Raw genomic sequence first — 20,783 nt, 5'->3', positions numbered from 1 at the left:
CAGAGCCAGCGGTCCTTCACACACTACTATGCTGAGAGAGGGCCGCTGCAGACGGGCAGCAGTTAGCCCTGGCTGCCATTAGCCTCAGAGGTCCGCTAGTTTCTGCAGTCTTCTCAACTTCGGAAATTGTTTCTTTTAACTACGCATTGTATTGGTAAATGGACCATATAGTGATGCTTGAAAGTATAATATTCTCGTCTCAAATTTTCTTAAAATGTACTTTTACTGAACAACAGCAACAGAAAAGAGAATTTTTAACTTTCAATGCAGCGCTCCATTGAAAGCTGCTGCTACCGCAGTGCATGCTACTGTTCAATAGCTGAACCGTCTTCCTTGTTGTGCTGTCTCCAGCGTCGTGCAGCTTTGTCGTCACGCCCTCATAACCCCGCCCACTTTCCATCCAAAAATTCAAAACACATCTCTGCGTTGTGATTGGCCTGCCAGTTCTAGGGCCTGGGGCATTGATCGAGGCTAGACCAAACTCACAGGGAAAAATTATTTTGCTCTTAAAATTATCTGCTCTTAAAATTGCCCCTTACCGGTAAACTGCATCAACCAGGTTAAGCATTATTCATACCACAAATGACATTTGTCATGAGTTGAGAAAACTGTTCTTTAATACACAAATTTGTCAAATAAATGACAATACAATTTTTTAGCAGTTTAAAATATTTAATCACTTTGTAACTTTTCATCAACAGAATAAGTTTAATTACACCTTCCCCATTATATTCTTTTTTGTGTTTTTTTCTGGTTTTAGTAGCATTACATAACATTTAGGGATGAAAATACAAATAAGCAATCCAAAAGTAGAGGCTAGAATTGCAAAGATTTCTACAGCAACACTTAACTTCCCAGGTGCGCTCACATATGATGGGATAAAAGTGATCCAAACAGCACAGAATATTAACATGCTAAATGTGATGAACTTCGCTTCGTTAAAATTATCAGGTAGTTTCCGAGCCAAAAAAGCCAAAGTGAAGCACATCATGGCAAGAAGTCCAATGTACCCAAGCACAGACCAAAATCCTACAGCTGAGCCCAGAGAACACTCTGACATTATTTTATCTTTCATTTCATTAAAATTCTGAAAAGGAAAGGGAGGGGAAATTGTTAACCAGAGAATGCATATGGTAACTTGTATAACAGTGAAAGTAAAAACACTGAGTCTTTGTTGTGTAGGGCCAAACCATTTCATCACATTTCCTCCTGGTAGTTTAGCTTTAAAAGCCATTAACACTACTATTGTTTTCCCCAGAACACAAGAGAGACAGAGGACAAATGTGATGCCAAATGCCGTGTGACGAAGCATGCAGGACCAGTTGGAGGGCTGACCAATAAAAGTGAGAGAGCAGAGAAAACACAGAGCCAAGGAGAAGAGCAACAAGAAGCTGAGCTCAGAATTGTTTGCCCTGACAAGAGGAGTTTTTCTGTATCTGAAGAAAACAGCTGTGACGATGGCAGTCAAGCATGTACCGAATAAAGCGGCTGCTGTGAGCAATGCTCCCATAATTTCCCCATATGAAAGGAACACAGCCTCCTTTTTTATACAGGCATTCCTTTCTTCATTTGACCAGGTTTCGGGGGGACATCTCACACAGGTGACAGAATCTGCAAAAATCATGATCCACAAGAATGTTAGACAAAGCCTTTGTTTTCTATTATCTTTTTTCTTTCTTTTTTACACTAAAGACCAGCAGTTTGACATATCTTTCAGGGAAATATGTAACATTTTTGGATCAGATTGTGTTTTTTCATCCTACATCATTAGGGTAACAAAATTAGGGACAAAAAAACCCTCTTTTTTCTGTATAGACAAGAATGTCTGTAATTATTTCCAAAAAGGCTTAAATCAGAGGTCATCATTCCTTCTCTCAGTTTTTCCAGAAAAATGTTTGCCTCTAATCTCAGCCTGATTTGTGGTTGCCATGACCCATATGGCAACCACATGGACAGGCATGTTGTAGTAAAAAAATTGGTAATAATTTCCCCGATTCTTTCTGTTATGTGTTGACCTCTTTAATTTTGGCATTCATTACTTCAATTATTATGAAAAATAAGAATGCTTCACAAAATTCACGAAAATGTTTAAATGATTTAATGATTAAAAAAAGTGTGTATGGGTGTCTATTCAAATTTCATTGATTACTTCATTGTTTACAGCATTTATTTACAGTTTTATTCTATGGGCTCTCATTTTTTTAAGTTTTTATATATATATATATATATATATATATATATATATATATATATATATATATATATATATATATATATATATATATATATATATATATATATATATAAAATACTAACAAAACAACCTCATATCTCAATAAAAAATTTCTTTCATACAACGTTGCTCTAGATTTGCAATTTTTTTCCACAGTGACACAATATAGGAAAAAAATAATCAAATTATTGAAGTATTGTTATTTCTGAAGCTTTGTTTGATATTATTTCTGGATGTTCCTGGTTCGCAGGTGGTATAATGCAATTCTCATTTCTTAAAACAAGTTATCTTAACACTTGTTTTATGTTATGGGAAAAAAATAGGTTGTAATGTCAAGTACTTAACCTGTACTGTTGCTTATTTCTCCTTCTGCACATTTTACACAGTCATGGCAGCAAACAGGTTTCCCTTTCTGTAGAGTCTTGCGTGTTCCTGGTGGACATGTTTCACTGCAAACTGAAACAGGGACCTGCGTAAGAACACAGCAGAGCACAAATCTGACGTCCACACAAACTTTTTTGAATAAACTTGAGGACCAAATACATGTTATGATAACACTGTACAGGATGTTCAGGGCAAATACCTTCTTTGAGTTTTTCGCCCAAATTAAAGTCTGGTTTCTCCAACTAAGCCTTTTGCCAGCAGGTAAAGTTGCGTCATAAATTCCAACCGTGACAAAGTCCACAGTCTTGTTTTCTCCTGGTTGCCAGTTTATTATTTCATAGCTTGCTGCCGGATCTCCATACTTATTAAAATACACTTCATCACCTTCCTTTGTTTTGAAATTTATTTTCCGCAGGTGCTGTAAAATCTAACATCATATATGGATTAATATGAATATAATTACCAACTTCTAAGTATAGTCTTATATTGTCCTAAGCATATGCATTTTTGTTTTATCTTGAGTTAAGAAATATGCTTACCGTAAACGGATCTAGCTGTACGTTGTTGTTACATGTTTTGTTGCAGCTAAGGTTTTCATGTAGAGAATGAGCCACAGCGTACACTCCCTTATAGACATTGTTAAAGATAGGCATGAGGGACATGTCAGTGAAGCTGTTTTCCATTCCTGTAAGGTCCTCATGTCCCGTACAGACGCTTAGAGGTTGTGTTGATTTGGATTCCCTGAACTTACATTTAAACAATGCCTCCCAGAACTCATTAAATAACTGACTATTGGATGAATTTAGCGGTTTAACATTAAACATAAACTCTCTGAGACCACTGACTTGTGCTTTAGGGATAGAAAGGCCTATTGCTCCGTCCAGGATGTGATTCTTATCCATCGCTGCAATTTGAGAATCAAAGATCCAGGACTCACTGCCAATCCACTGAAACCCAGTCAAATTGTTAAGCGACAGCTCATGTATAAGGACATCCATGTCCATGTGGGAAAGAAAAGCAATAATAACTTTAGAAGTGGAAGACTTAATAATTTCAGTTACCTTTTTAATTTTTTCTAATGGATCTGTTCTGAAGAAAGATACAGAATATTCCAGACAAATACCCAACTGTTCTGCGGTTTCAGTAAATGTAGCCATACCATTATTACCGTAATCATCGTTGGTTCTTACAGCCCCAACCCAAGTCCAACCAAAATGTTTGACCAAATGAGCCAGAGCTCTGCTCTGATAATAGTCGCTGGGTACCGTTCTGAGAAAGGAGGGATAGTTGGTTTTATCACTGAGACAAGCACATGTGGCAAAGTGGCTGATCTGCTAGAAAAAAGTCAAATAAGTGTCATGAAAATAAACAGGTATCAAAGATGAAAGTATACATTTAGAAACATTAATAAGTGCCATTTACAAATAATATTTTGCATAATATGTTAAATAGAAGTAGAATAATAAAAAACAATGTTATACATTTTTTCAATGCTACCCACCAGCGGGATATTGAATGGTCCAATAACAGTTGCTATTGCTGTGCTTGGAGAGGAGGAAGTTTCTCCCATTATTGCTTGCACTCGTGCTGCTTTCATACATATGGAGGTTGAAGAAATGTTGCTATTATCATTTGTCAAGGCAAGTGCAACTTTCACACTTCTGGCAATGGAGCCACAAGTGTCATAGATATTATAACCAAGTGAAATCCCCGGCAGTAGCTTTGAGCTGTTATTTATCTCCTCAATGGCAAAAAGCATAGACTGAGCAAATTGGAACTCTCTGAAATTCAAGCTTCATTCGGAGTTGAAAATGATGGGTGTAAAAACAAGAGGATAAAAGCAAATTGCAGTAAATTATTAGTTTGTTGGAAGTAATAACAAAATACATGAAGCTGTATTTTACCTGATGCATTCCAGTGGAAGTGGTTTTTCTGTATAAGTATTTTCTTTGTTCTTCCAGCTGCTGTGAAAAGAAAAGATTCCACCCAACATAATGTCTCCATCCTTTAACAATTGAGGTTTCTCAAGATCCCCAATTTGTCTGCAGAATGGCTCTTCAGTCTGTGAGAAAGACACTGACAACAGTAACTGTAAAAGTGTGCAACCATACTCTGCCCACCTCTGTGCAGACACCATGCTGTCTGAACAATCAAAGTAACCAGACAGCATCTTAGAGAGTGCTGTCTAATGTAAGACCTCATGGGTCCTTATAAATGTTGGACCGGCTACAATTAACAGACGATGATTTAGCTCTATGACACTGAGCAGACTGATATGGTGATAGGCGATAAACCTAATTATTTTAAAGTTAGTTCAGTTTGTGGGACCTTATTCTTCTTTTTTCATTGGTTTTAAATTTCTTTCAAAGCTAAGTTTAGAAAATAAAAACTTAAGCAGTTATCCCCCTACACTACCGTTCAATTGCAAAGTTCTTCTTGAAAATATAATATAATTTTAAGTGTGCCTGTATTAAAGATGAATGCATTAGGAAAAATATTAAAGTATAAGAAAAGATGTTTCAATTTGAAACGGTTAAATTAAACTAATCTCAGAGGGAACCATGTGTTAACCTTCATATAACTGCAACATTCTTATCAAAATAGACAAATATTCAGCCCAAATTAGTGTTTTGTCTGGTTACCTCTATAAAGAAATGTATCTATCTCAAGACATGTATTTATTTCTCAAGACAAGAGAACTTAGCTACCTTTTCTAAGTTCTATACTTTCTTTAGAAAGCAATTTGAGCAGCGACATGGGCTGTTTTCTTAATTTTAAATGGCAAACATTGGTTTCATAATGCATGCTACTTGCAACATTTTTGTGGCACAAGGACTATTTTATTTGAAACTTTTAAGTTTCAAGCTCTTTGTTTTTTTTTCTTCACTAGAACCTTCAGAGGCACATAAAGGCAGTTACCAAGTCATCCTTTTATCACCTGAAGAACATGTCCAGGATTACAGGGCTAATATGCAAGCAGGATCTAGAAAATCCATGCATTTGTCTTTAGTAGAATTGAGTACTGCAACAGTGTCTTCCCAGGTTTGCCAAAAAAGTCCAGACAGCTGCAGCTGATCCAAAACTCTGCTGCTCGTGATCTAACTAGAATCAAGAAGGTAGAGTCCTTACACTAGCTCCCTGTAGTTTAGAGAATAGACTTTAACATGCTACAGTTAGTCTATAAATCATTGAATGGATCACCACTTCAGTACATATCCTATTTATTATTAGTGTATCAACCTTCCAGACCACTCAGGTCTTCTAGTTCAAGCCTACTCTGTACACCCAGAACTAGAACCAAACATAGAGAAGCATCTTTTAGTTCCATTGCTCCGCTGATCTGGAACAAACTCCCAGAAGACTGTAAAAGTGTTGATAGTCTGAGTTCTTTTATATCAAAGCAAAAACCCATTTATTTAGAACTGCCTTTGACTGTTGAAGTTAAACTGCTAAGTGGGGTTTTATTGCTTTTTTGTTGTTGAGTTTTTATGGCACTAGTGGCTCATTTTTTTGACAATACGCCAACAGAAAAGCGGGTATGAGAGGGGGAAAGACATGCGGCAAACGACCACAGACGACACAATCCGGGTTGGCCGTGTCTGTCATTATTTTATCTAAAGCTCGGACCCATATGCAGAGAAACCAATTCAGAGAGACCAGGGGAAAGGTTTAAAAGGTTTTATTGAAGAGATTAAGCACGGTGCAGTGTTGCCCTGAACTCTGCTCAGCCGGAACTGGAAGATGAGGGGAAGACAAATGATTAAATCAGGCTCAGTGGGAAATTTCATTTGTGGATTTGAAGAAGAGGATCTGGTTTTTGACTCACGTTTCCAGAGAAGTTTAAGAATCTTTGACTCCAATCTGTGCGTTGTTTTCCAGAGTTAGTCTGATTCGGTGGAGGGCGGAACAGGGTTTACCCAGAACTCGGACGGTGTAGGTGAACGGAGATACTGACTGCCACTCAGGTTTCCTGCTGTACTTGAACGGGTCGTAGTGAAGATGATTCCCTTGCTCAGAGAGTAAACTCAACATCGTCTCAAGGAGACTGGATCCAAATCTCCAGTTTGAATCTCCAGCTCAGTTTGAGGCTCAGTTGATCCCTCCTGGGAGTGGAGGTCCGAAAAGGTCCAGTTTGCAGGATGACTTCCTGCCAAGAGGCAAAGACAAAAAACAAAGTTAAAACTCAGGTGGACAAGAACTCAGTCTTACTCAGCAAAAACTCAGCTTGGCTAGAGTACCAAAAACTGGCAAACACCCTGGCGTCAAGGTAGTGGCAATCAGCAGCTTAAGAGCACTCCGTTAACGAGGTAACCATCAGCAGGTGTGTGAGGAGGCGGACCAGAACCAGGCGCCTCCTGCTGGTGGAAGGGAGACAAACACCAAAACAAACAAACAGACTGGAGCCCTGACAGTGTCAAGGACCAAGGCCTCCATAAATGGGTCATGCCACCTGCTCGCCCATAGGTTTTATTAGTTTAAGGTCGTAATCCCACTCTTTTATGTTCTTCTCTATCTGCTTTTATCATGTTTTTTTAATTGGTTTTATTCTGCTTTTTCATGGTACAATGGTTTTATTTGTTTTACAAATGTTTTTGTTATTTTTCTTCTATTTTATTATCTAATTTATGTAAAGCACACTGAATTGTCCATGTACTGAATTGTGCAATACAAATAAAATTGCAATGCCTTCACAGCTTGCTATTTTTGATCATTTTATATAGTAAAATGAAAATAATGTTGACCATGTATTGTTGTTAGTAGGGCTGGGCGATATAGAAAAAAAGCTTATCGATAAAAAAAAATGCATATTGATCGATATCGATAATTATTGAAAAGATTTGAAACCATATTTTATGTGCAGCTCTGCCTGGACTTTTTATAATATTGCTAAATGATTTAATTTTTATAAAAAACACAAACACAGACTTCGAATTAAATCTTTATTTAACCAACTTTTTTAACCATAACAGAATTGTTTTAAAGAAAAATAACTTAAGAGACCTGGGTTATGTTATTAAATACTGACAATGAATAAACTAAAGTGACCAGAAAAGTGACCAAAATAAATATAACAAAGAAATAAATGCCCACCGCCGCCCCCGTTTCCTGCTTTAACCTGAGTTGTTTCTTTGAAGTTTCTGGCCCCTCAGCATTTTTATCTCAATTGTTAGAACTACGTGGGAAACTGCCCAGAACTGAAAATATATATATATTTTCCCGAAATTCCCGAAGATTCCTCGGAGGAGAACTGCGTCGGGGCCTACACAGCTCCTACTCCTGCGGGTGTGAGCGGCTGAGATGATAAAAAAAAAAAAAAAAAGTTGGTTGTGTTATCAGACTTGGTTTTCACTGGTTCCCTACACATTTTACAGATGACTGTGGTTTGTTTTTGGTCCGACTTGCCATGACCGAAATACTGCCAGACTGCCGAACTACAAAAACCCTTCTTTGAAACAATTTCCTCCGCCTCTCCTTGCTGCACATCTTCATGTGCTCTGTGTTGTGGTTTGAGAGGGCGGCGCTTGATGACGGCGTGCCTGGGTTCGCGATTGTGATTGGTTGGGAGGACGTAGTGACTAGCATAAACCTACATGCTAGGCTACAATGAGAAGGAAGGAAAACTGCGTTTCTTTTTTATCGAACTTTTATCGACCCTCTTTTTTTCTATTGCGCCACACGTCTATCGATCAATATATATCGTTATTGAATTATCGCCCAGCCCTAGTTGTTAGTATTTATCAGTCAATTCAAAACATTTTAGCAAGTTAGAATACTTTAGTAACCAAGATATCCAGTAAAAAAACAAACTAGATTCAGAAAATACAGGGAAACCGCAACTGCAACAACTTCAGAGTTTGAAATAATAGACAAGATTTTGATCAAATAAAAATGTCAAAATGCTTTCATTGAGATGTGTTTATAAAGAAAAATAACTAAACCACCATTACTTAAGTTGTATTCTTCACGTAGTATCACTTTAGAACAAGAAATTCAAGAAAATGAAGGTCATCTAATAAAAAATGTAATTACTGTGTTATTAAATTGTAATGTTATGTTCTATAAATCAGATAATTATTATAATGGAACTGACTGGCATCACCAAAAAATGTTATGCTTAATAATTTATTTGTTCAGCCCCTTAAAGATTTTAAAACAATTGCAAGACTAAGTTGAAGACATTATGTGCAAAACAGTGAAGGTGTTGGACACAAAAAACAAGGGAAAAAACTTTACCTCGTTTTGCAGGATCAAATAAAATTTTATATGCAACTACATTTTTAAAATATATTAATTAAAAGGCTTTACTCTTCAGCAAATGCTGGTTTGTCATTTAAAAATAATGAGTCAACATGATATCAATTGTTCCTTAAGCATTCTCAGATAAATTCAGGCAAAAAACAGCACACAGGCTTTCCTTTCAGGAGAACCTTTCGTGTTCCTGGGGGACATTTCTTACTGCAAACTGACAGTGGGACCTGAAAAGACAAAACTCACATTAAAAAACATTAGAATTTAAAATTATACAGCTGTAAAAAGAGTGGACTTAAAATACAGAGAATGCTGGCATTGGCAGCTGTATAGCTTTTTACCTCCAAAGAGTTTTGCATCCAAATGATGGTTTTGTTGTACAGATTCATTTGTTTGTCATTTGGTAATGTTGCGTCATACAGACCAACCGTCACAAAGTCAACAGTACCATTTTCAGCTGGCTGCCAGTTTATGATTTCATACATTGCAGCAGGATCTCCATTCTCATTAAAGTAAACATGATCACCTTCCTTTGTTTTGAAATTACTTCCCTTTATGTGCTGTAAAATCTAAAAATCAATTCGTAATAAGATCAGCAAGTTGAAAACTTTTAGCAAATAAGATTTTGTTTTTTTTTCTTTGTTTAATCTCACCGTATAAGGGTCGAGTTGCATATTTTTATTACATGATTTGTTACAGCTCATAATTTTGTGTAGGGCATTGGCCACTGCATACACTCCTTTGTAGACATTGTTGAATATGGGCATGAGCGACATGTCAGTGAAACTGTTTTCCACTTTATTTATGTCTTCCTTTCCAGTACATGTTCTATAATTCTCTGTGGATTTTAACGGTTTGAAATTACAGCTAAATAATGTTTCCCAGAACTCAGTAAATAAGTCTGCATTTGATGAGTTCAGTGGCCTTACATCCAGCATGAACTCTTTCAGACCAGTCACATTTGCCTTGGGGATGGAAAGGCCTATGGCTCCATCTAAAATGTGATTAACATCTCCTTCTGCAGTTTTAGAATCAAATATCCAAGCTTCAGTTCCCACCCACTGGTAGCCAGTCAAGTTGTGACCAGACAACTCATGTAATAATATATCCAAGTCCATGTGGGAGAGGAAGGTAACAATTACTTTTGAAGTTGAAGCTTTAATAGTATTAATTATCTTTTGTATTTTGTCTGATGGGTCAGTTCTAAAGAAAGATACAGAATATTCCACACATATGCCCAACTTCTGTGCAGTTTCTATGAAGGTGGCCATGCCATTATTGCCATAATCTTCATTTGACCTTACAGCTCCAACCCATGTCCAACCAAAATGCTTTACCAGCTGTGCAAGGGCTCTACTCTGGTAATAGTCACTGGGTATGGTTCTAAGAAATGAGGGGTATTTGATTTTATTAGTGAGACAAGCACATGTGGCAAAGTGGCTGATCTGCAAAAAACAATTAGAATTATGTTTTTTATTTAAAAAGAAAACACCAGCCATGTTTAATCTAAGCAACAAAACGTTAAACGATTGTAAATGTTATCATTTTTGATAACATTTTTAGTATTTATACCTACCAGTGGGATGTGAAATGGACCCATAACAGTGGCTATTGCAGTACAAGGAGAAGAAGATGTTTCTCCGATTATGGCCTGCACATTTGAAGGACTTGTACATGCCTTTGAAGGCGAAGCCACCATTTTATTACCATTTACCAAGGCCAGTGTGACTTTCACACTTCTTGCAATGGATCCACATGTATCGTATATTTTATATCCCAGAGATACGCCTGGTAGTAGGTCTGAACTGTTATTGATCTCCTCAATGGCAAAAAGCATAGCCTGGACTAACTGGAACTCTCTGAAATTCAAACTTGATTCAAACATTTATAGAAAGATGTCATAACAAACATTGTCATTAATCAGATCAAACTCCTATAATATGTACAATATGTATGCAGTATGTAAAACCCATATATTAATATCTTTTCTGCACGCCAACTGCAAGTTTTTATCGTTTTTTTCCCTCCTGATTACTTACCTAATGCATTGCAGTGGCTTGGGCTTTTCCATGTAGGTTTTCTTTTTTCTACCCAGTTGGTGTGGAAAGAAAAAAGTCCTCCTAACACAATGTCCCCATCTTTAACAAGCTGAGGGTTTGCAGGGTCTCCTATTTGTGTGCATATCTGGTCCTCTGCCTGAGTATAAGATGCCACCAAGAACAGGTGCAAAAGTGCCCAACCCTGTTCTGGCCACCTCTGTGTAGACGTCATGGTGAGTGAAAAACACAAATCAACTGGTAGCATTATATATACCTACTTTTGGATAACAAGTTTATATTGATATTTATACTATTGGAAGCAATAAAATGTATTATAATAATAATAAGGAATATTCTCTGTGGACCTACAAAGTGTGGATAGATGAGGAGGACAGTAAAAACATGCTGATTAAATAGGTATGTTTTATTCTTGCCATGTAGCATGATTTAATTTCTTTCCGATATTTATTCTTTGATGCATACTAAAAAAGTATAAGCTCTCAAGCAGCCAAATCCATACCACACATTTTTAACAGTACTAAAACACTTTTATTCTTTAATTAATTCTCCCTACAGAAAGGACTAAATGGGCTCCACTATCTTATATTTAAATGACATAACTCGTAATACTGTATACTTTTTTTTTTCATTAGATATGAAGACATTTTGTATAAACTACTCATCATTTTCCTCAGATTTTGAGACTGGTTTCCAGTGTTATTAGATTTATCTACATTAAGAATGGCCTCTTTAGGTAATTGTTACACGTGTTTAAAAAAGTATAAACACAGTAATAATACAGAAAAGCTACCAGAGTGACATTTTATACATTATGCACTGACATTTGTCAATCCACACAATAGCATTGAAGACAGAAATTGCTACTCCAAAGTCTGTAGCCCAAAGAATCCATACAGAGATATGTCAAATGAGGAGGTCAATAGAAACATTAAACAAATAAAAAAAAAAAAAAAAAGTATGCCATAACCAGGGTTTATAAAGGCCTCTGTTTTAAGCTAAATTGACCTGAAATTAACCACTAATTAGTTACTAATTATGTACTAAGTAATTTTCTGAGCATTGTTATGCCATCTGCACAGGTATTTCACGTTTGTGCTTTTGGGTATCAAAGTAAACCTCTAGACACAGTTTTAATTCATTGGAATGTCTCTTTCACCATAGTATAAAATTAAAGGGCGTCTATAACCAATAGCTGGTCAAACATTATATTGTGCCGCGTGGTGAAAGGGTTACATTTATATGAACCGTTCATGTGTCTATTATATTAGACACATCAACACATCAGAAGGCGCATGATCATATTTTTGGCACAAATGAAATCCTGTATTTTCACCCTCATGGGTTTTAAAACTGATGTGGTGTTTGAGAACTTCCGGTGCCTATAGCATTATCATTGAAAGGCTAGGATAATGGCTCAGTTGTTTTTGTTCAGTCCCTGGTTGTTCATGTGGGGCAAAAAAACAGTCATATCTGTCCTATCATGCATTTCTGATGGACCCGGACCAACAAAGGCAGCGGATCCATGCGATCCGAAAAGATGAAGGTTTACATAAACACAGGGAGCACTTTCCTATGTAGCCGCCACTTCACACCAGAGAACTTTATTAGCGGATTCACCATCACCTGCCTTAGAAATGGAGCTGCTTCCTTTCCTTTTTGCCAGGAATGACTTGACTGCACCAGCAACAAGAGAGTCTGCTTTCGAGACTCACTTGGGTCACTACCTCTTCATTGTGCTCTCTTCCATCATCCTGTGGATAAGTCATGAGAAAAGCCAAAATGCCTTTAGAAATTTCTGAAGTTGCTCCCTGTGGGTTGGTGACATTAAAGGCTTCCTCATTCAAGACCTTCACGAAGATGGAGCCAGACTCATCATTCCACTATTTAGGCATCCTGGCCAGTTTAGCAAGAAAGAGACAGAGGAGACCCAGACTTTTCCTTGACTGTGCATCTAGGATTCTCTGGTGCCTCTCTCTTTAATAGGTACTGTCAATCAAATCTGCCACAACAGTTGTGTTTTGGCAAATCATCAAGACACAGTTTATCTTGCAGACTAAATAATTCCAGTATGTTAATTTGGTAGTGCTATGTAAAAATGTGTTTAAATGTGTTTTACATTTTTTTTTCAAAGTGAATTGCAAGGAAAACAAATTAAGATTTACAATATCCTATAAAAATAAAACACCTTAACTATTTCATATTTTATAATTGTACTCTATACACTGATTTAAATTATGTTGCAAATTAATATGTATCAAATCTAAACAACAATAGTTGCAAATACCTAACACAGCCTTAAGAAGAAGCTATTTTAACACAGGTTATAAGACAACTGCAGTTAAGTAAACATATTTTCGTAAATTATGCAACAGCCTTTTAAAGAAATTTGCACATCTGTGTGTTTCATGAGCAACAACTATTTACACTGATTCACACAGCTGGAGATAAAAAAGAACAAAAGGATTAATGTTCACATTTTATAATTCTTATTGTATTGACATGAACACATCGATAGAGGTGTTGAAGTAACATAAGTGAGTAAAACGAGTGAGCCGATGTAACGAATACATTTCTCCACTGTGAGAAAAAATGAAGTCAATTAATCAATCAATTAATTCACATGTTCACCTAACTTTTCACGTTATTTATGGATTGCATCTGAAAATATCAAACATATTTATATATATTTAGGGATATTACATAATACAATGTAACATAGAATGGCTTAAATTATAGTATTTCTAGGTCATCAAGTCAGTGTTAGGCTGTCAATTGGGCTGTATATAGGGATTAAAGTCCAGCAGGTGTCAGTATTATGACAGTATATGTAATTTAGTATATTTAGTATATGGTAGGATATTACATAGCATAGAACAATCAGGTTTACTCTTTTTTTGTTAGAATAACTTCTGAGTTGTCCAGAAGTCGTACGTGGAAAGTTCTTCAGCTTTCAAATATGAACAGGGACTCAAACTAACGAACAGGAACTAACCGACTTTCTGTCTCAAACTACAGCTTGTGCTGTTCCTCAGTTTTCTTAATGGATTTGGAGCATCTAGCTCTGACAGATACCTGCCCCTTGACAATATTTGACACTACAAGGCATGTAGAAGGAAAGCATACTGTAGTTTCAACATCAAGCGTCATATAGTATCTCATAACTAAGTTCTACCATGCTGTTTTTCACAAACTGTACTGGCAAACATATTTCAGTCTCACAATATAATTGAAAAGTTTAAACTATGTCTCCAATATTCAACGCAAAATAAGTTAGGATTCATAACGATGTTAGTGTAGTTCATATCTTGTAGCTTGCGGTTAGCTCGCTAAGCTATGTCTTTATATACCTTGATAGCTGTGGATATATATTTCGGGGAAGAACGTATATCCTTTCACACATTTTTTGGTGGGCGAAATCGCAAGCTGCAGTAAGAATGACGAAAAGAACCGGAGGAGAGACATTTTCCAGAGTAAAACAGGAAGTGCCCTAGCCCTTTCTGACGCAGCTTCCGGTTGCCGTGAAAAAGGTCTAGAAAATGGCAGCTTGGAATTTCTGTTAGACAAAGGAGGTGGGTGGAGCTTTCCAGAGTACGTCTCCCACTGCTTATTTTAACAACGTATATTTTCACCAACACTGGGTGGTATCTTACTCCAGCTGTTGTAGTAATAACTTTGAAAGAGTCAATGGACTTTGACACTGCATATTTAACACCGTGGAATTTGCTGTTTAGAGATTTCAAAATGACAATATGTAAAATATTATTAGAAATAAATAGAAACATTCAAAATATATTTAATGTATGACGTTCAGGTGAACCCTCACCCCTCCAGTTCATAGGTCAGCCTTAAAAAGGTTTGTGACCCCTAATGTAAAGCCTTAAACTTAAAGGTAGCTCTTTATTTTAAATGAAATCAGCTTTCAAGTGTTCTTCTGTTAAATGGAATATGTTTATTCAGCCACATCTTTGTATTATATATCTTTGTATTATATATTTGCTAATATAATATTAAATAATTCAAAGCAAAATGAAACCTTAAGAAACAAATATTAAAAATTTCCTTCACAAAATCAAAAACATTTTAGCATTTATAAAGCTCTTTCCTTACATTATCAAGAAAATGCATCTTCTAAATGAAAAACAGAATACATAAAACATATCAATCTAATTCTACATTTAATGAAAACTAATTCATTATTAACAAAAATTACTTGCTTAAAGAATTTACATCAATCTTTAATGGTGCGTTCACCCCTAAGGTGATTACGGCAAATTGTCAAAGTTAGTTGCTCACAACCACATTCAGTCCTTGTTGGTTGATGCAAGGTGATATGACCCGACCAGAGGTTTCACTTTGCCATAATCCACCCTTTTATTGTCAGAAACCTGCATTTGGCATTGCTTTGCCACAAACAAGCTTCTACTGTACATAGGAATAACGTGAATCACTCTCTCCTGTTTTTTCCTTTCGCATTTGATGTGGATGCGCCTCCCAGCAGGCTTGCTTACAATTGTATTATAAATAAATGGGATCTAGAAGTTATCAATTGAATTGTTAATCAGATAAAAAAAAACACATTATCTCACCCTGATATTGTAAAAAAAATTATTCAAATTGTGCTTTTTCCATGTTTAAATTCTGTCTCTTATGGAGCCCCCTTACCCATCATATTTCTTTTTGTATTTTTTTCTGGTTTTATTAGCATGATATAGCATTTTGGAATGAAGATACAAAAAAGCATTCCGAAACTGGACGCAAGAATGGCAAAGATTTCTACCGCAACACTAAATTTTCCAGGAGAGCTGACATATGCTGGGATAAAGGCAATCCACACCACGCAGAATATCAACATACTAAATGTTATAAATTTGGCTTCATTAAAGTTATCCGGCAACTTGCGAGCCAAAAAAGCAAGCATAAAACACAACAAGGCAAGAAGTCCAATATATCCAAGCACAGACCAGAAGCCCACAGCTGACCCAAGAGAACACTCCAAAATGATTTTGTCTTTAAATTCTTTGAAGTTCTTGGTTGGAAACGGAGGAGATATTGTTAACCAGAGGATACAAATGATCACTTGAACAAGAGTAAAACCCAGAACGCTAAGTCTCTGCTGTGTTGGTCCAAACCATTTCATGATATTCTTGCCAGGAAGTGTAGCTTTAAATGCCATCAAAACCACCATAGTTTTTCCTAAGACACAGGAAATGCAAAGAACAAAGGTGATGCCAAATGCTGTGTGACGAAGCATACAGGACCATTCAGAGGGTTGTCCAATAAAGGTCAGGGAGCAGAGGAAACACAGGGTCAAGGAGAAAAGGAGGAGAAAGCTCAGCTCAGAGTTGTTTGCCCTTACGAGAGGAGTTTTTCTGTGTCTAAAGAATATTAATGCAACAGCAGCAGTTAGGCACGTTCCCAATAAAGCTGCAGAAGTAAGCAATATTCCCATTATTTCTTCAAATGAAAGGAACTCAGCCTCCTTCTGTACGCATGCATCTCCTCTCACATTTGACCAAGATTCGGGGGGGCACTTCACACAAGATACAGCATCTGTAAATTAATAATGACATTTAGAATGGTGTTATTTTCCTTTATACAATGTGTTTTGGATTTGTTTTTTTACTAAATTCAATGAAATTCAACTTTACACCCCTTATGTTACATTGTAGCAACTTCTATAAATTACTAGCTAGCTAGTTAGCTTAATATTATTAAAGGAAAAGTCTGGTCAGGAAGGAATGATCAATGGATCATTTTTTATACCTAAAACTAATGTGTTTGTGGTGATTTAATGAATTTAACTTTAATCAGTAAAAAAATAAAAATAATAATTTTCATTGCGATCACTGAGTCCAGGACCGGCCATTTTTGTCCAAATATAGTAACACCTCACTTCTGACATCTTCCGGCAGTGACGTCACGGTGTGGTAAGCCCATTCTCCCCACTTTACATGCAAAATCAATGGGAACCACTAGACACATCTGCAATCAACAATTAGTTAAGATTTCGAGAGAACTTCACCATTGAAATTCGAGAGTTCTATAGTTAAACTGTCAATGTCCATATGCATGGCAGTTGGATGTTGGAATACATCGGGTAAAAGTGAAAAAAAAAAACTTTCCAATTCATGATCCTCCATGGATGGGTTCGTCATTGGATTGCAAACTTGAAGAGGCAGGATTTGCCATCGAGCTTCTGGCCAGAGAAAAAAACACCTAATATGTAGCCAACATTTTGAAGAAGAATGTTTTCAAGGTGACTTGGATAATAGCATGTACTGACAAACACCAGATACAGCCCTGGGACTTATCATATATTGAACAGTATGTAATCATTTTATATTTAAAGTACTTTCAGAAGATTTAATTCTGATTGGAGTTTTCCTTTAAAGGTGGTGACGATTGAGCGTCTATCAAAATTATCATTAGGTCAAGAGTATAACCTCATTATATAAATTTCCAGTCTATTCTAGTGGCCAGAATTTTAAGAGTCAACTCAATTCTACATTATTTTACTCACTCCAGCAATCATTTTCAAATCAACATGTTATGTAAGAGCTGTGCATTTGGAGGGAATTGAGATTTAAACCTGAGACCTACATATTGTAAGACAAATCACATCACATTTTACAAATGACAAATGAAATATGTGGAAAAAGCTCAAAGCAAAAGCAACTATTTTTAAATCTAAACAACCCAAATTTGATTTCAAACATCTTCCGCAACCTTTGTTGACAAAATAATATTTATGGCTCTATCCCAATGGTTTCTGTGGACTCATTAACAAATATGTGAATTTAAAGCACTATATAATGAATATAAAGTGATTCATTTTTACTCAGCAAGGTTTAAATTCTTCTTTGCCTAACCAATAAAAATATGGATATTTAAAAGCCTCAAACTGTAAAGACTCAGATTACTCTAAAAGCTTGCACATAAAAACACCAAACCTGTGATGTTGCTCATTTCTCCTTTGGCACAACGTATGCAGTCATAGCAGCATACAGGTTTTCCTTTCTGCAGAACTTTACGTGTTCCTGGGGGACATTTTACACTGCAAACTGACACTGGCACCTAAACAAATTAAAAGTGATAGAAGGAAAGTAAGAAAAAAAAAATGAGATTGTGTTTAAAGGTTTATTTCTTTCTCATTTTCAGAGAAAATGTACATTATCAAAGAAAAGGTTTTAACCTCTGTTGAGCGGTGGGTCCAAATTATGGATTTATTTTGAAGGTTTAGTTGTTTGGCTGCAGGAAATGATGCATCATAAAGACCAACTGTGACAAAATCCACCATGCCATTTTCTTTTGGCTGCCAGTTTATAATTTCATACTTTGCAGGTGGATCCCCATCCTCATTAAAGTAAACTTCATCCCCTTCTTTTGTTTTAAAGTTAATTTTTTGGATGTGTTTTAAAATCTAAGATAAATATATTCATTAATGTATTTAGATAATATCAAAATATAACACATACGACTGTATTGCACTCACCATATATGGATCTAGCTGCGCGCTATTATTACACGTTTTACTGCAGCCAAAAATATTATGCAAAGCATGGGCCACTGCATACACTCCTTTGTAGACATTGTTAAAGATGGGCATCAGTGACATGTCAGTGAAGCTGTTTTCCACTCCTCTTAGATCCTCATATCCTGTACATTTTTTCAGTGTTTCAGATTCTTTGGCCTGCTTGAACTTGCAGCGAAACAATGTCTCCCAGAACTCCCTAAACAACTTATTATTTGATAAAATTAGCGGTTTTACATCAAGCATGAACTCTCTGAGACCACTGACATGTGCTTTGGGGATGGAAAGGCCAATCGCTCCATCTAATATGTGAGTTTTATCCATTGCTGCAATTTGTGAATCAAAGATCCAAGACTCACTGCCGACCCACTGATACCCTGTCAGGTTTTGGTTGGACAGCTCATGTATGAGTACTTCCATGTCTCGGTGGGAGAGGAAAGCAACAACTACTTTTGCAGTTGAGTCCTTGATTGTTTTTGTTATCTTTTTTATTTTTTCTGTAGGATCTGTTCTAAAGAAAGATATAGAATATTCCAGACAAATGCCCAGCTGCTCAGCAATTTCAGTGAATGTTGCCATGCCATTGTTGCCATAATCATCATTGGTTCTGACAGCTCCGACCCAAGTCCAACCAAAATGCTTGACCAAATGAGCCAGAGCTCTGCTCTGATAATAGTCACTGGGTACAGTTCGAAGAAACGATGGGTATTTGGTTTTATCACTGAGACAAGCACATGTGGCAAAGTGGCTGATCTATGAGCAAAAAACATATTTATTTGAAAAAATAAATTGTAAAATAAATATATATATATATATATATATATTCACACATCACCTTTGTAAGCTGCAATCCGTTTTAACCATATTTAAAATACATGTGTATATTTAGCTAAACATACTCACCATTGGTATATGAAATGCTCCAAAGACAGTAGCTACTGCAGTACTAGGGGAAGAGGAGGTTTCTCCCATTATAGCCGGCACTTGTACCGGCCTGGGACATTCCCCCTCAGAGGTAAAAGACATATTTTCATTGCCATTGTTTAATGCAAGAGCAACTTTTATGCTTCTAGAAACGGAGCCACAAGTGTCATAGATTTTGTATCCAAGAGAAATCCCAGGAAGTAGGTCTGTACTATTATTAATTTCTTCAATGGCAAAAAGCATAGCTTGAGCAAACTGGAACTCTCTAAAATTTAAACTTGAAACAAAACAGTATGAGACGGAGATAGTAAGAATAAATGACAGCATTGCCTAGTTTAACAGTGCACTAAACAGACACAAAAACTTGAATTTACCTGATACATTCCAGTGGTAATGGTTTTTGTGTAAAATTATTTTCTCTGCTCTTCCAACTGCTGTGAAAATAAAAGCTTCCACCAAGAAGGATATCCCCATCTTTGGAGAGCTGAGGTATCTCAGTATCTAACTGCCTGCAGATTGGCTCTTGTGTTTGGGCAAAAGACACCCACAGAAGTAGCTGTAAAAGTACACAACTCTGCTCTGGCCACCTTTGTGTGGATATCATGATTTCTCGATAAGTAAAATCTCTGGGTGCCATCCAATTAATCATTATGCAAATAACAAGCCTTATGTGGAATTTATAACAGTAGGGTCAGGTGATAAATTATAATAGTTTTTTTTTTTCTTTTATATCTGTCGGAATACAAGATTAGGAGGTAGGAGGGACATAATCAAACAGTCATCTTGTTACCTAATTTGTGTATGCCAGACTTTTTCTTCAACAACTTATTTTTCAAATGTATGAATATAAATAAATCAGCATTTAAGGATGTCAGAGTTCTGAATCATATTATCTCTAATATTGGTAACACATATTCAAGTACTGCTGCATTTGTGCTTTAGATGTTTGTAAGTCAGTTAAAAAGGACACAGTTTCATGTACAGAACCCGAGCATCAAGTGAAGTTGAATTTCCTCTTAATGTTATTAGTCATTCTTAGTAGCATAGACCTTGATTACTTTCAGCAACATTAAATAAGATCATATCCAATTCACCTTGTATATTAAACAAAATTACAGTATTTTTCTACAGAACCAATGAGTGATGTTCACCACCTTCATTTTACAGGTAGGTTAGAACAAAGAATGATCTGAAATAAATCGCTAACATTGAGTGGGAGATTTATGGACACTGTGTAAATTGGAAAATGTGAGTATGATTGTTTTTACTTCCAGACTTGTTAAAAATCTTGCCACATTTCCAGGTTTAATCACAGGTGACTAGGGGAGTGTTTAGGCCACTTGGAATCAGAGCTTCTGAGTTCAAGCCTCACTCCCACAGACTGCCACTCTGGGTCCCTGAG

General features: G+C 36.3%; 3 protein-coding genes across 4 annotated transcripts; all 3 read right to left on the bottom strand.

The window, feature by feature from the left end:
- Positions 1–712: 712 nt before the first annotated feature.
- LOC119788834 (extracellular calcium-sensing receptor-like) lies at positions 713–4,786 on the bottom strand. 2 transcript variants are annotated; one of them, XM_038293490.1, is made up of 6 exons: positions 4,522–4,786; positions 4,119–4,410; positions 3,157–3,951; positions 2,817–3,044; positions 2,579–2,702; positions 713–1,611 (listed from the first exon to the last, which is right to left on the bottom strand). In XM_038293490.1, exons 1-6 carry the CDS (start codon positions 4,752–4,754, stop codon positions 713–715), a joined length of 2,571 nt encoding a protein of 856 aa, XP_038149418.1. In that variant the 5' UTR covers positions 4,755–4,786. The 2 variants fall into 2 exon arrangements, with proteins under 2 accessions (XP_038149418.1, XP_038149419.1); XM_038293491.1 differs by having other exon boundaries at positions 3,157–3,948.
- A 4,137-nt stretch (positions 4,787–8,923) lies between these two features.
- Positions 8,924–11,067, bottom strand: LOC119788844 (extracellular calcium-sensing receptor-like). Its single transcript, XM_038293503.1, has 5 exons — positions 10,906–11,067; positions 10,443–10,737; positions 9,520–10,311; positions 9,208–9,435; positions 8,924–9,093 (listed from the first exon to the last, which is right to left on the bottom strand). Exons 1-5 carry the CDS (start codon positions 10,935–10,937, stop codon positions 8,995–8,997), a joined length of 1,446 nt encoding a protein of 481 aa, XP_038149431.1. The 5' UTR covers positions 10,938–11,067; the 3' UTR covers positions 8,924–8,994.
- Positions 11,068–15,517: 4,450 nt separating this feature from the next.
- LOC119788832 (extracellular calcium-sensing receptor-like) lies at positions 15,518–20,004 on the bottom strand. The gene is made up of 6 exons (XM_038293488.1): positions 19,756–20,004; positions 19,361–19,658; positions 18,419–19,210; positions 18,119–18,346; positions 17,877–18,000; positions 15,518–16,476 (listed from the first exon to the last, which is right to left on the bottom strand). Exons 1-6 carry the CDS (start codon positions 19,983–19,985, stop codon positions 15,572–15,574), a joined length of 2,577 nt encoding a protein of 858 aa, XP_038149416.1. The 5' UTR covers positions 19,986–20,004; the 3' UTR covers positions 15,518–15,571.
- Between the last annotated feature and the right edge of the window lie 779 nt (positions 20,005–20,783).

The sequence above is a fragment of the Cyprinodon tularosa genome, unplaced genomic scaffold (genome assembly GCF_016077235.1).
Source record: "Cyprinodon tularosa strain WSP-4 unplaced genomic scaffold, ASM1607723v1 ctg327, whole genome shotgun sequence".
NCBI lineage: Eukaryota > Metazoa > Chordata > Actinopteri > Cyprinodontiformes > Cyprinodontidae > Cyprinodon > Cyprinodon tularosa.
The sequence above is the reverse complement of the archived record's forward strand: the minus strand, read 5'-3'. Positions and strand labels throughout refer to the sequence as shown.